Source organism: Nelusetta ayraudi, unplaced genomic scaffold, assembly GCF_046127955.1.
Source record: "Nelusetta ayraudi isolate G7.1 ecotype Tasmania unplaced genomic scaffold, CSIRO-AGI_Nayr_v1 ptg000027l, whole genome shotgun sequence".
Classification (NCBI taxonomy): domain Eukaryota; kingdom Metazoa; phylum Chordata; class Actinopteri; order Tetraodontiformes; family Monacanthidae; genus Nelusetta; species Nelusetta ayraudi.
In genome coordinates, this window is record NW_027466077.1 from 6,065,876 (window position 1) to 6,078,745 (window position 12,870).

Consider the following 12,870-nt stretch of genomic DNA (forward strand, 5'->3'; position numbering starts at 1 on the left):
AATTATTGTTGGCATTCATTTGGAGTTTTCGATTTATAGTTTTAAACCCCACCCTCCCGATTTATTACTTACAGTTACACTAAATACAGAAAAGTCCTGATCAAGCCCCCCTGATCAATTAAGACATAAAATAAAAATATATAATCAACAAATATGTGCAATATATAAAATAATATATTAAATCTAAAGATCATATTTACAGCATTTTTGGTGACCAGTCCTATTTCATCCACGCTGACCGCCAGCGGCGGTGCTTTAAGCACTGGATATTCACTTCGTGCACGCTCAGTTGGAGTACGTATGACAAAGTCACCTGTGACCCCGGAATGACCCGAAGGCAGCTAGCTACATATTCCAGTGTCATTCAACAATCGTCTCCTTAAATGTTCTTGCGCACAGTTACTTTGGAAAGCTTCGGAAGGCTTCCAGCTGCGTTGAGCAACTTCACTGTTAACTAACCGATGTAGGTGTGAGAGCGGAAGTTCCCACTCCAGGAACTGCGACCGATGCTGCTCATTCTTTTTCCTTTCCTTTGGGAGCATGTTGCCGATGAACACATTGGTTTTGGGTACGGCAGCATTGTCACTCCCCTTACGGACAAGGTGAGGTTTCTGCGGCTCTTGGCTTTTTATGAAATACCTACCTGTCGGTGACATCTGCGTTTGCGTATCCTCTTCCCGACATCCAAGTTAATGACCTAAGCCAACTGCGTCAGTGCTCTCTTCGTCCAGCAAACAATGTCTGTAACACTGTCACTGGGCTGCAACTGGCTTCCTTGTCTGGTGCACGTCGCGAGTTTGTCACCTCCCCCCAGCACAAGGCCAGGCGAGAGTGGGCCACAGAGGTCCTCCTGTACAGTGGTAACTGGGTGGCTCAGGTGCCCTCGACCCAATGTTGGCTCAGGGACATGCTCCATGCAAGGGCCTATGCACATTTGAAACTTCTTGTCGCACCTCCTGTTGGCCCTGGCAATGCCTCGCTCAAGGCATTAGCTCCAGTCAAGTCCAAGAAGATTGGCAGGAACATTTCTGTCTTGATCCAGGCCCGTTGCCAGCAGTTCACGGCGCTACCCTTCGGGGTTGCTGGGCATCTTTTCCGGATTCTACAGGGTAAGTGTAGTCACTCCCTATGCCCCTGTCTGTGGCTCTACAACAGAAGTCCTCTGCTACCTCTAGCGGCGCGCAGAGATTAATTAGACCAATAGTTATATATGGAACTGCGGTTCTATGAATCCCAAGAAGATTCTGGAGGAGACAATTGACAGATGACACTGGAATACATAACCGCTTTAGGGTAATCTGGGGGCACATGTGTCTTTGCTGATATACATACCTGAACTGCACATGCACAAAAGGAATATCCAGTGGCGGTCAGTTGTAACTACCGATTTATCTCCGCATCAGATTATCTGCAATGTGTATCGACTTCAGTTTTTTGCTAGCTCGGGCTTCTGGATTTATGATCGTGGGGATCATTGGTTTGTTTAGAGTCGTTATGGTGACGTCACTACGCCATCCCCGCCTACTGGCTGCGTCCGACCAGTCGCAGCGCCACCGCTACATCGAGAACTGGGACAGCAGTGGTGAGTGTATGAATTTGCATTAGCTACGGACCGCTGGTTCAATTTGTACAACTATTTTTCGGTGCGGAATTGTTGCTTAAATTACCGTCTGCCGGTTTGTGGTTCGGCCTAACAACTGTCGTTCCCTGAGCTTCTGTATTTGAAACGAGACGCTGGCTTGAGGTACCCGGATAGAACTGCCGGGGGAAGACAATACAATCCCAGAAGATAATGTATGTGTGCGGCGGTGGCTAGCTGCAGCACCGCCGCTAGCCTATGTTAGCACGTTTTCTCCTGTGTGTTGCGAGCCTGAGGGGGATTAAAGGCGACCGATTTGCTCCAAATGCCATCGCTGTCGAGGCTGACGGCTCGTTTAACCTAGCTAAGCTTCAACCTTTCGCCGTGTGCTTTCTACTCGACACTCCACCACCCCCTTCATATTGCTACAGATTAAACGGTACACGGGTCCATCCCGTCGGACCTGTGGGTGAGAGTGTTTTTGGATTTGCCATCACCATTATTGTACCCTGCTTTTGACGCACTGCGATCGTCAGGCCAGGCATATAGCCGATCTTTACAACCCCCACCTGCAGTGTAATGTAGCAGGGAGGGTTAGCTTGTGTGTGTGTGTGTGTGTGTGTGTGTGTGTGTGTGTGTGTGTGTGTGTGTGTGTGTGTGTGCGCGCGTGCGCGCGCGCGTTCCTTGTCACTGGGTTCGTACCGTATATTATTCTGTTGCCAGTAATACTTAAGCCGAGACCTCTGCACTTTGACACACACACACACACACACACACACACACACACACACACACACACACACACACTGCTGCAAGGTTCTGTGTGTTTCACTTCATTTCATTTGGAGTCACGCAGGACAAGGACTCGTGATTTATTTTAAGCTGGTTGCATGACATTGCTCCTCCTCTTCAATCATTTACCCTAGACAATTAACAGTAAAATTAATTCACCAGTATTAGCCCTATTACTCGGACAAAGGAAAAAACATGCAAACTCCACCAACTACCACAGTTCTGCCTACGTTTTATGTCCGCACACTTGTACTTGTTAGTGGATCAAAAATAAAGTAACGAGATCAGTGATCTTATTTAATTGAAAAAAACAAAAAAAACAAAAACAAAACATGAATGACATTGGTGTCATTATAGCCCTGGGGGTTCTTTGCTTTGACTGCACCATTATAGATCAATGTATTACCCTCAAACTCACACAGATCATGAGATTATTTTCGAATTAATCTTCACCACTGTAGCCTTTGGCAAGAAAAGGCTTAATGTATTCTAGACATTGTGTCTGTGAAGATGCTTGATTATATGTTTGGGACTTTTCGATTCACATCTTGAACTTTACATTGTTATGGACAAACTTATTTGGTTGTCTGTACAAGATTTACATTTTTTAAATGTTTTATTTCAAATGAAATGTATCTTTCTTAAAGCCCTGCTGAATTGGAATTGTTTTCTTAAAATAGTGCGGCTCTATTTTAACCACCAGGCTACTGCATAACCACAAAGCGTTAGCTAACACTCCTCAAAGAATGCAGCAAAAACCTGCTGACCATCGAGTGCCTGCGTTCTGATCATTGTTAAACTACTGGATGGTAACAGGTGGGGAGGTCTGCTCTTTGCATACGTTCCCTATTTTAAGGTTTGTCCTAATTGTTCCAATAGAATGTCCAATGTTCCTGCACTCATCTGTCTGCTTCCTCCTCTCCATCTCGTTATCTCTCGTGTCCTCCTCTTGTGCAGTACAGTTCTATCTGTCTGTGTCCACCGAGCTCACGCTGCAGCAACGCTGGGGTCCAGCTCTGAATGATAATTTGGTGACAGGGAATGCCTTTTCATAAGGAGCATTTAAATGACGTCACATCAAGGGTCATTTTCTCAAACCAAAACACACAGTGTTAAAACTGATCACACACGGCTGAATTATCATGTGCTGGCGTTTCATTATAAGTAAAACCTTTATTTTCTACCCTATTAATATGTAAATGCTTAGAAACACAGCAATTCTATTCTATTCCATAAGGATAAATAATGAAGGACAAATCTTATTCAGACGTGTGAACTTGTTATGCATTTCTGACGATAACATTGCTGTCACAACTTTGAACGAAGAAAGTCTGCATGCAAATACATACAAGATTTTAGTATCTGTAGATTAAGGGGCACAATGGATAAAGTTGTGTATAAAAAAAAAAGAATAAAAATCAGTAAGGGACAGTTTTTATTCCTGCTTTTCTGCCATGATACACCATGATATGCAGCTGGCCCACTTATCCATCAGCCACTAAAAAACGATATCACAGGAACAATAATAAAACCGAAGTGTCATTTCAACACCGAGGGGTTTCAAAGACACACATTTTGTTGTAACTTTGCTTTGTTGATTTTCAATTGACATTAAAGCACATTTTTCTACACATTCCGTGATATATATTTTTTCCTATGAGATGGGTCATCAAAACCCTCCATTCATCCATCCGCTGCTGCTGCTCTGGACCCTCTGGCACATTTTAGAACCCATTGTGGCCCACCAGTCAAAACGTTTGCCCAACCCTGGGGTACACTCAATGCAGACAGAAAAATGAGCAGGTACAGTCCGCATACCTGCTTATATACACCACTGCACTAGGCCATTGGGCAGGAGCACTTTTCACGCTCTTGAATAATATCCAGGGTGTCCCAAAAAAATTTACATTATTTTGCAGGCCAATAATTTTGGCAATTCTTGTTGAAATAACCTCAAATTTTCACAGAATGTATAAAAAAACAGATCAAGATCTTATATTTAATGTTTTATTGCCGTTCACTCCCTGGGAGAAGTCATTTTGCCTCTTGGAATATGCTCGCACAGAGTCACCCAAGACTGTGCAGCGTGCCTTTAATGCAAAATTTGGAAAAACTTCACCCACTGGCGGTGCACATATTGAACACTTCTGTCCCATAATAAACTTATGATGTTCAACACCTGAACTGTTCAATTTCATTTAGATAGACTTTCAAGATAATTGCTTTTAAAATGAATTTTTTTTGGGACACCGTGTGTATGTTTTGGATTTCAAATTCAAACTTGACCCTTACGTATACAGTAGATATATATTCACACGCCTGCCACGCCTGTTGTCAGCTCGAGGCCTGTTTGCCGTTCAGGTGGCCTCGTCCGCGCCTCACCTCATCCCATCCAGGGCTGGAAGGCATCGAGGAGCTGAGCCTTTCACTGCCCTGCCTTCCTGTGAAACCGCAAGCTGATCTCATGGCGGCGGTTGGTAGCTGACTCACTGCGGGGAGGCTACTGTGTGAGGAGGGGAGGGGGCCAGGGTGTGAGTGGCGTGAGGCGCGCGTGTGAGTGTGTGTGTGTGTGTGTGTGTGGAATCTGCTCGCTCAGTGACTGTTCAAACCCGTTGCGAGACGCACAACACGTCCCATGACGGCTGCAAAGAGTTCATTATGTGTTTTGCACGTTTGTCTTTTGTTTGTCTGCAGACAAAGCTGTTGTTCACCGTCGGCGCTGTGTCAGACAGACGGCGTTCATATGTGTACACTGCGCATGAACATGCGGGGTCTACAGGTGTGCCGAACCTGCACCCAGGTCTCGTGTAGTCAAGTGTGTGTGTGTTTAAAACCGCGCAGCGCTCTAAATATTTCATCACGAACGGGGTTTTGTTTTCAACGTTATGCCTTTAAAATGGGACTGAAGTTGTCCTTTGATCACTTCTCTAATCAAAGCCTTTGCCATCAAAGCCAAAACGGAACAATCGCTTCACTATAGACGTAACCTCCACAAATACCAACTCAGTGTTGGGAAATTTTTTGAACAACTTGTGTTCTGCCTTGCATGCGCGCAATGGGCGCCTTACAGACGGCGGTGATGGTGCGTTCCCCCAAAAATGCTCGAGCCCGACCGTCGCCATTCATCGTACGGCTGTGATCAGCTGACTCTCTGTCGTTTCTGTCCCGCAGCACCTCCTACAGTGTATGTGTGGAAACAACATGTCTGTGCCACTGCTCAGCCAGGCTGTGACGGTGTCTGGGTCCGAGAAGGAGACCGCAGCGGTGAGTCAAAACATTTTATTACAGTAGAATGAAGGAGGACACTTCAGGCGTCTAGCCTGTGGGTGAATGCCCTTGAACCGAGAAAAAGGCCGTCTCTTGCCTCTTGCCTCTTGCCTCTTTACCTTACTCCACTTGCCAAACAAAGATTTAGTAAAACACACCATCCTGGAAAATCCTGTGTGGAAGGTACAGCAGAGCAGCAGTTTTTGGAGTTTGAATCAGTGTTTTTGTGATCCTCTGATAAACTAAAGCTGCCTGGAATTTGGCAATGGGTGTTCAAACAGATTTGGCTGGCATTTTTAATCTAATTTGTTGCGTCACTGCCTCTTTATAGCTCTTCTCCACTTTACCGGTTGATTTAATTTACCTGTGTTCTCTGCTCTCCTTTAATGACTTTACATGAATACCTTGTGTTCCCTGCTTGCATGATGCCTTTGTCCATTAAGGCCATTTTTTTAAAATACAGAAATAAATATTCCTTTTGATTGACTTGGGCACCAGTGGGACACTGTGTAGAAACTTGATGTGCTGCTTGCTTCCTGCGAGGCTTAAAATACACATTGTGATCAACAGCAACAACTACATGTGTGTATTCCATTGTGCAATAGGCAACTAACAATGTTTGTTTTTTTTCCCTGTTGTGCAGATAATATTTCTTCATGGATTGGGAGACTCTGGGTGAGTGATGCAAAAGCTTTCTTCTTTTTTTTTTTCATGTTTTTTAATATCAGGAATAAGTATCATTACTGCATACTGTAAGTTTATAGAGAAAACACAAACACTGCAGCCTATAATGGTACCGTGGGGAATGCTCAAGGGAAAGCTCAAGATATCTGACTTTGTACTGTAACCAAATGGCAAGGGTGAAATGTTGCACTTCCATTTGCAAAGGTCCTCTCTTATGTTGAAGACCTAATCAGTGTACTTTGAGTTGTGACAACAATTACAAGTGACAGCTGCAACCAGCCTTGAAAAAATGACAGAAAACAAAGAAATGGCTGTGAGCTTAGCGGTTGACATTTGAATCTCTCAATGAAAAAGCAAATTGAAAATTGCTGTCTTCCACAGGCACGGATGGGCAGAGTCTTTGACGGAGATCCAGCCACCCTACGTCAAGATAATCTGCCCCAATGCGTACGTTTCCTGTTTTTTTTTTTTGTTTTTTTTTTGCTATCATTTCTCCTGACATAGTTTGCGCTGTTCAGATAGGTTAAAAAAACAAAAACAAATCTTCACTTTTCTTGTTGCAAGAGTTGTCTATGAACCAGTAGTACAGCTTCAGACTCAGCCAAACCGCCACTATTTATCTCTGGACCGCTTGTGATCTCGCATCCTAATTATCATGTTCTGATCTCTTTCCTCTTGTAGGCTTTCTATTCCCGTCTCTCTCAACATGAAAGTAATGATGCCTGCGTGGTGAGTCGGAGTGGTGAAAGACACAAATCTTTAGTTCAACGCTGGGTGCCGTTTCCCTGGAAACCACAACAGGCTCCCTCGTGTTAAAAAAAATACATTGACACGACTGCAAATTTCCAAATTTTCCAATTTTTTGTGTCTGCTAATCTGTCGAAGGTTTGACCTCATGGGTCTCAGCCCTGACTCCCCAGAGGATGAATCTGGGATCAAGAAAGCTGCAGAAAACAGTGAGTGTCATTTTTAATTTCTCCAATATACATTTATGATAGGAAGTAATTAATTGTTTCTTTCAATTATTTTTCATTTACCCTTGTTGGAAATCGACAAGCGTCAACAATGTGTTGCAGACGGATTCCTTGTTACTCTTATGTATAACACTGTATTCAGTGCTGTAATTTTGATTTAATAGTCCCTTTTTTAATCCAATTTATCATTGAGTAAAACATAACAACAATGAACACAACGTCGTTTTTGAATTTCAGGAGAGAGAAATAAACGTGTTACATTTTATTCTTGATATCGAGTGAAACACTTTTGTTGTCCCGCTTTCCAGTCAAAGCCATAATCGAACACGAGGCCGAACACGGGATTCCTCCGCATCGCATCATCCTCGGTGGCTTCTCTCAGGTCCGGCTCTCACCCTTTCACCATTTGACAGTGGTCCCCTCGACTCATTTGTGAGCAGACGCACAATTTAACCCTCCTCTCTCTCTGCCTCAGGGTGGGGCGCTGTCTTTGTACACCGCCTTGACCGCCCAGCATCAACTGGCTGGTGTCGTGGCTCTCAGTTGCTGGCTACCACTTCACAAGACGTTCCCATCGGTACGGTCACAGGTTTTGGTTGTTTTTTTTTTGGTTCATTCCCATTTCTTATTATTGTCTCCACAGCCACAACAGTGCTGCAGCATTAACCTGTGGAAAATGTGACACCCCTTCAGGCATCATAACGAGGGTCCACTGAAGTGGGCATGCTGTATTTTTGTAGTTAGTTAATTTATTGTCCACAATGTGAAAATTTATCTTTGGTCTCATAAAACAACAAGCAGAACGTCAACAACACTTACACACAAACAGCTTCAGGGCAAAAAAGCAGGACAGAAGTGGCAGTATCATTAAAAGTGCATCAGCAAGAGATGGTATTCAGTGCTCCACTGGCATTAGGGATGAAGGAATTTTTAAAGATATTAAGGTTTGCCTTTACTACTTTGTATCGTCTACCAGAGGGAAGAAGTTCATTAATGGTTTCTGTCCCTTTTTGAGGCGAGGTTCACTCAGAAATAGCAGAAACTTAACATGATGCCTCAACTCCAGGCATTGTTTTGTCTTCTGCCATTGTATGGGATTAAAAAAACAAAACAAAACACAATCTTAATATGCAAACGTGGAGGGCGTTCCTCCACAGATAAGGAGTTTTAAAAAATCCTACATATGCTGATGACATTATCAGTTACAGGGATGTCAACATATGACTAGAAAAGGGACATAATCATTAAAACAATTAGAACCGAGACTACTACAGTATTTTTTGGAAATGTTAAAAACTTAATTAAGGAAATATTTTGAAGTATTTGGTTGCTTTAGCTATAGATTCAGACAGTATTCTGAATCTATGTGGACCTAGTAAATCTAAACGTTTTATTCAGCCCCAATTCTTTATCTGAACTTGCAAAAACAAGTCAAGAGTGCTGAGTGGTCGTGGCATGAGGCAAAATGGGATTTATCCTTGTAGCACACCCAAGTTTTTATCCTGATTTTTCTCTCATACGTGGGGCACCCCTGACTCCTCAGTGTGGAATTACCTTCTTTCTCCGTGTTCCTGTCGTGCAGGCAGCTAGCAGCAACAAGAACATCCCCATCATGCAGTGCCACGGAGAGAGAGACTTCATGATCCCTCTGGAGTTTGGAGTTATGACGCATGGAAAGCTCAAGTCTATAGTCAACCCTGATTTGGTTGACTTCAAAGCCTGGCCAGGCCTCGCTCACTGCTCCTCTCCTGAGGTATTGTATTCCACCCGGTCCTCGTGTCTAACAGTACATTTACATGACACTTAAAAACAAATTATTAGCTTAATCCGACCACGACTGGACAGCTGACAACACTCAAATGTAGAATCGAACACAAGGTTTGTTGTCTTGTCTGCCTCTTGAAATCACTTCTCACCACGAGGGATAGTGTGCACCTCATCTGCACATTAAGTAACGCGTACATTGTGTATGAGATGAAAAAAGCTGTATGATTATCCCTCTTGCTATTGTTCATTTAAGTGTTAAATCCCCACTGGTTTTCAATTGAACTGGTGCAGCCTCTGTTAGCAGATTGTCACAAGTTCACAAACATACACAACATAAGCCTCGCAATTTTAATGAGAAAGTGAAGAAGATATGATTGTCGAGTGTAACCGGTTGTCTGAGGCCAGCCTATATCAAAATGTTACCTGGATGCTGACTTAAATGGTAAATGGGCCGCGCTTTATATGGCGCTTTTCAGCACCTTCGTGTCCAGCCCAAGGACACTACGACAGACTGGGATGGAGCGGGATTCGAACTGCCAACCTTTCGGTCATTGGACAACCTGTTCTACCTCCAGTGATAACACGAGATTTGGGACCTTCTTGCCCTTAAAACAAAAGATAAAATCATCCCTAATGATAGAAAAAAGAAAATGTGATGTATTTTTTACTCGAGCACCAGGCCCAGGATGTTTTTGCTGAACCGCAAAACCGACTCTGGGAATGATAGGTCTCTTTTATTGTATGACACTGCAGTGATATGAGAAAGGCCACTTTTCGCCCTGTAGCAGTAAAAACAGCTTCTCTAAGGACTATATGTTGTTCTTACATCGTATGAAACATCCATTTTAACTTAGGTACTTCGCATTATGTTTCCATTGTGTCACCTGTCTTTTGCTCTCTTACAGGAGATGGCAAGTGTAAAGAAATTTATCGAGAAGTATTTGCCCCGAATCTGACCTCTCACCTTGCCCGGCCCCTGCCATGAGCCCCCAAGACACTGGCCTTCCAACCCCGATCTGCCATTCTCCCACAGGAAACAGCCATGAGCAACCCCACCATCACCAGTACCACCAGTACCACCACCACCGTCGTCGCCACCACCACGCACACACATCGACAAGATGACTAAAATCGCATCAGCCATTGGAAGGATTCGGTCCTCACACGGCTTTCGATGCCGCCCCAGTCTAACAACACCCTCTTCATCATGTTTCCTATCTAATTTCTTGTGTAAAGGCTGCAAAACGCCAGTCTTCATCAGATGTGTCACGTGATGTTGATGTGAGGCTGTTTATATTTGCTGTAGTACGCAGGTTTGACCCAGAAGTGATGCGGGTTCTTTGTGGAAGAGGTACATTGATGCAAGAAAAGAAAAAAATGTCCTTTACAGAAGGAATTACATGGGAAATGTGCATGTTTTGAAGGTAAAGTGAATCTGTTCGACCATCACTTTGTTTTTATTTTTGTTTGTATTATTTAACATGACCAAGCGCTAACACTGAATAGGTCTTAGATTTTGGAGGTACAAGCACTGATATCACACACATTCCTGTTTGTTTTGTTTTTTTAACACCCTAATGTGACCTCTTCCTCACTTTTACCTCATTTAGCTGTCATGTCTCCTAACAGCCATTTCATCGACTGTCAAGCATTTTTCCCATCCATAAATGTATTATTAGTCATTCAATTAATTCAAATCAACAACTAACTGATCATTGATCACACTGAGGTGTGATCTTTTACCAGTTTGCTTTTAACAAGTCTTTCATATTTGATGAAAATAAAGCGCATTCATTTTTTGTTTTGTTTCTGCTTGCCCTCATCAGTCAAGTGCAACAGGAAAGTCTGTTCAGCAGTTTGTGACAAGAAAATGTTGTGCTATTCAGGTTTAGCACTGTACTCTTATTTGATTGAATCAGAGTCGATGAATTAAAATAAATCATTCAATCATCTGCGAAAATGTCTTCTTCTGCATGCAGGTATTTCTCTCATGCATTTGCTGTATTCTGGAGTAAAAATACTGACCAGTGTGGTTTGAATGGAATAACGCATTACTGTATGGTTAATTGATAATTCTTCATGCCGTCACACCACTTTTGCCCAACACGTTTGTCTCATCACCTGCCACCCCAAGATCCCCTTCCCTCATTCCGGATATTCATGACATAAGACACTTAGTCCCGAATTAATAACCATTTGTTCCCACAATTACTTGTTGAGAAATATTTCTTTCTGCTCCTTGCTAAAAAAACAAAAAAACAAACAAAAAAAAATCATTGTAAAAGGTCGGTTTTAAAGTGAATTCAGACTATAGTTAACCTCAAAAAAAGGTTAAACACCGGGAGGGCTTTGGCAAAAAGCTGTTCCAATGTAACTGAAGGGTTTTACACAAGTTAATCATGAACAACTTGTAATCTTGAACAGAAGAGTGTAACCCTGAGGAGTTGTGTGTGTGTGTGTGTGCGTGCTTAAAATATATATATATATATCAGGTGTTCTATTTTGTTGAGAATGTTAATTTTGCTCTCCTTGTGATTACCTGTTTTATATTGCAGTTTTCTGTTTGGGAAAAAAGGAGGAAAACATTGTTTTTGATTGTTATTCACTAAAACAATGAAAGTCAGTTTTGTTTAGTTCTTCCCTGTCAATCTGAATCTCATGTTAGTCTGGGTTTTGTTTGCTCATAATTGAGCCTTTGATTCCATTGTAATTTTCTCAAAGCTGCACTATGTTTTCCCCTGGCTTGTATGTTGGTTTGACCTTCTACATATTTTATGTTATGTTATGTTTTGTGTTTCGTTACATTTTGTTGCATTTTATCCTTTTTGTGTTGTTTTTTAATGATAAACCATAAGAAAATATTCTGAGGTGAAACTGGAGGTCTCATTTTTGCGTTTCCAGACACCTGTATGCAGAATAAATGCCAAAAAAAAAAGTGCTGGGTTAATCGTGTTTTATTTGTATCACTTCCATAGTCCAAATAATGCATGTGGAGCGAATTTGAAGAGCGAGTCCGAATGATTATCTTTCTATGTCGTCTTGCAGTAAATTTACGACTTCTAACCTACCTGCACCCAAAGACAGCCGTGATTGGCTCCAGTAACCCTGATTGCAGGAGAAGCGGTAAAAGAAAATGGATCTATGGGGATACTGTTTACATTTGACCAATCTTTTTTAAGAAAATGTTTTTCGCCTGCTGCAAAATGATGGCGAAGGAGGCTTGATATCTTTTTCGTAGGTTTTACTTAAACACACGTCAGGCAGTAATTGAGGATGAGTCAAAGTGTGTGGCTGATAGCGCTTTCCCGTCTCTCACGCTTCCGGTTACCGTAAAGAACACAACATATACGCAAGCGTATCTAAGTACCGTATATGACACCTGCCATTTTATAATGTTTGCAGTCCTAAATATCCCCTTTTGAAATTACTGACAGTTTGATGACTCAGACTGGTACGAGGATCCTAGCAGAAAATCCGTATTTACACAGGTAAATGTAAATCTAAAAATAAACAAACAAACAAACAAAAACACCCGTATCTTCAACGTCAAAAGAATGATCATGCCAAACGAGGTAGATAGCATTTGACGTTTAGGTTGGTATTGACAACCATTGTCATGGGCAACCATATACGGCTAATTTATTTGAGATGGAAAAATTCCGGTGCAACATTTTTATAATGTACATCACATTTAACACTGGATGACTTAAATGGAGTTTGTAAAATAAGATTATAAATACATGATTTAAAAGAAAAACAACATCGCTCCTCTGTCCCTGCCTACTTCGCAGCGGACCAATCACCTTG

General features: G+C 42.3%; 1 protein-coding gene across 2 annotated transcripts; it reads left to right on the forward strand.

Moving 5' to 3' along the window:
• The first annotated feature begins 1,469 nt into the window (after window positions 1–1,469).
• Window positions 1,470–11,015, forward strand: lypla2 (lysophospholipase 2). 2 transcript variants are annotated; one of them, XM_076030345.1, is made up of 10 exons: window positions 1,470–1,582; window positions 5,543–5,635; window positions 6,282–6,313; window positions 6,704–6,769; window positions 7,004–7,051; window positions 7,208–7,278; window positions 7,605–7,678; window positions 7,772–7,873; window positions 8,879–9,049; window positions 9,969–11,015. In XM_076030345.1, exons 2-10 carry the CDS (start codon window positions 5,558–5,560, stop codon window positions 10,017–10,019), a joined length of 693 nt encoding a protein of 230 aa, XP_075886460.1. In that variant the 5' UTR covers window positions 1,470–1,582; window positions 5,543–5,557; the 3' UTR covers window positions 10,020–11,015. The 2 variants fall into 2 exon arrangements, with proteins under 2 accessions (XP_075886460.1, XP_075886459.1); XM_076030344.1 differs by lacking the exon at window positions 1,470–1,582 and adding an exon at window positions 5,355–5,453.
• The last annotated feature ends 1,855 nt before the right edge of the window (window positions 11,016–12,870 follow it).

Bases quoted from the DNA above. Each gene is read 5' to 3' on its own strand.
- lypla2 (XM_076030344.1), top strand. From the start codon at position 5,418: ATGCGCGCAATGGGCGCCTTACAGACGGCGGTGATG. The intron at 5,454-5,542 runs GTGCGTTCCCCC...TCTGTCCCGCAG, and splicing joins CCTTACAGACGGCGGTGATG to CACCTCCTACAGTGTATGTG. The intron at 6,770-7,003 runs GTACGTTTCCTG...TTCCTCTTGTAG, and splicing joins AAGATAATCTGCCCCAATGC to GCTTTCTATTCCCGTCTCTC.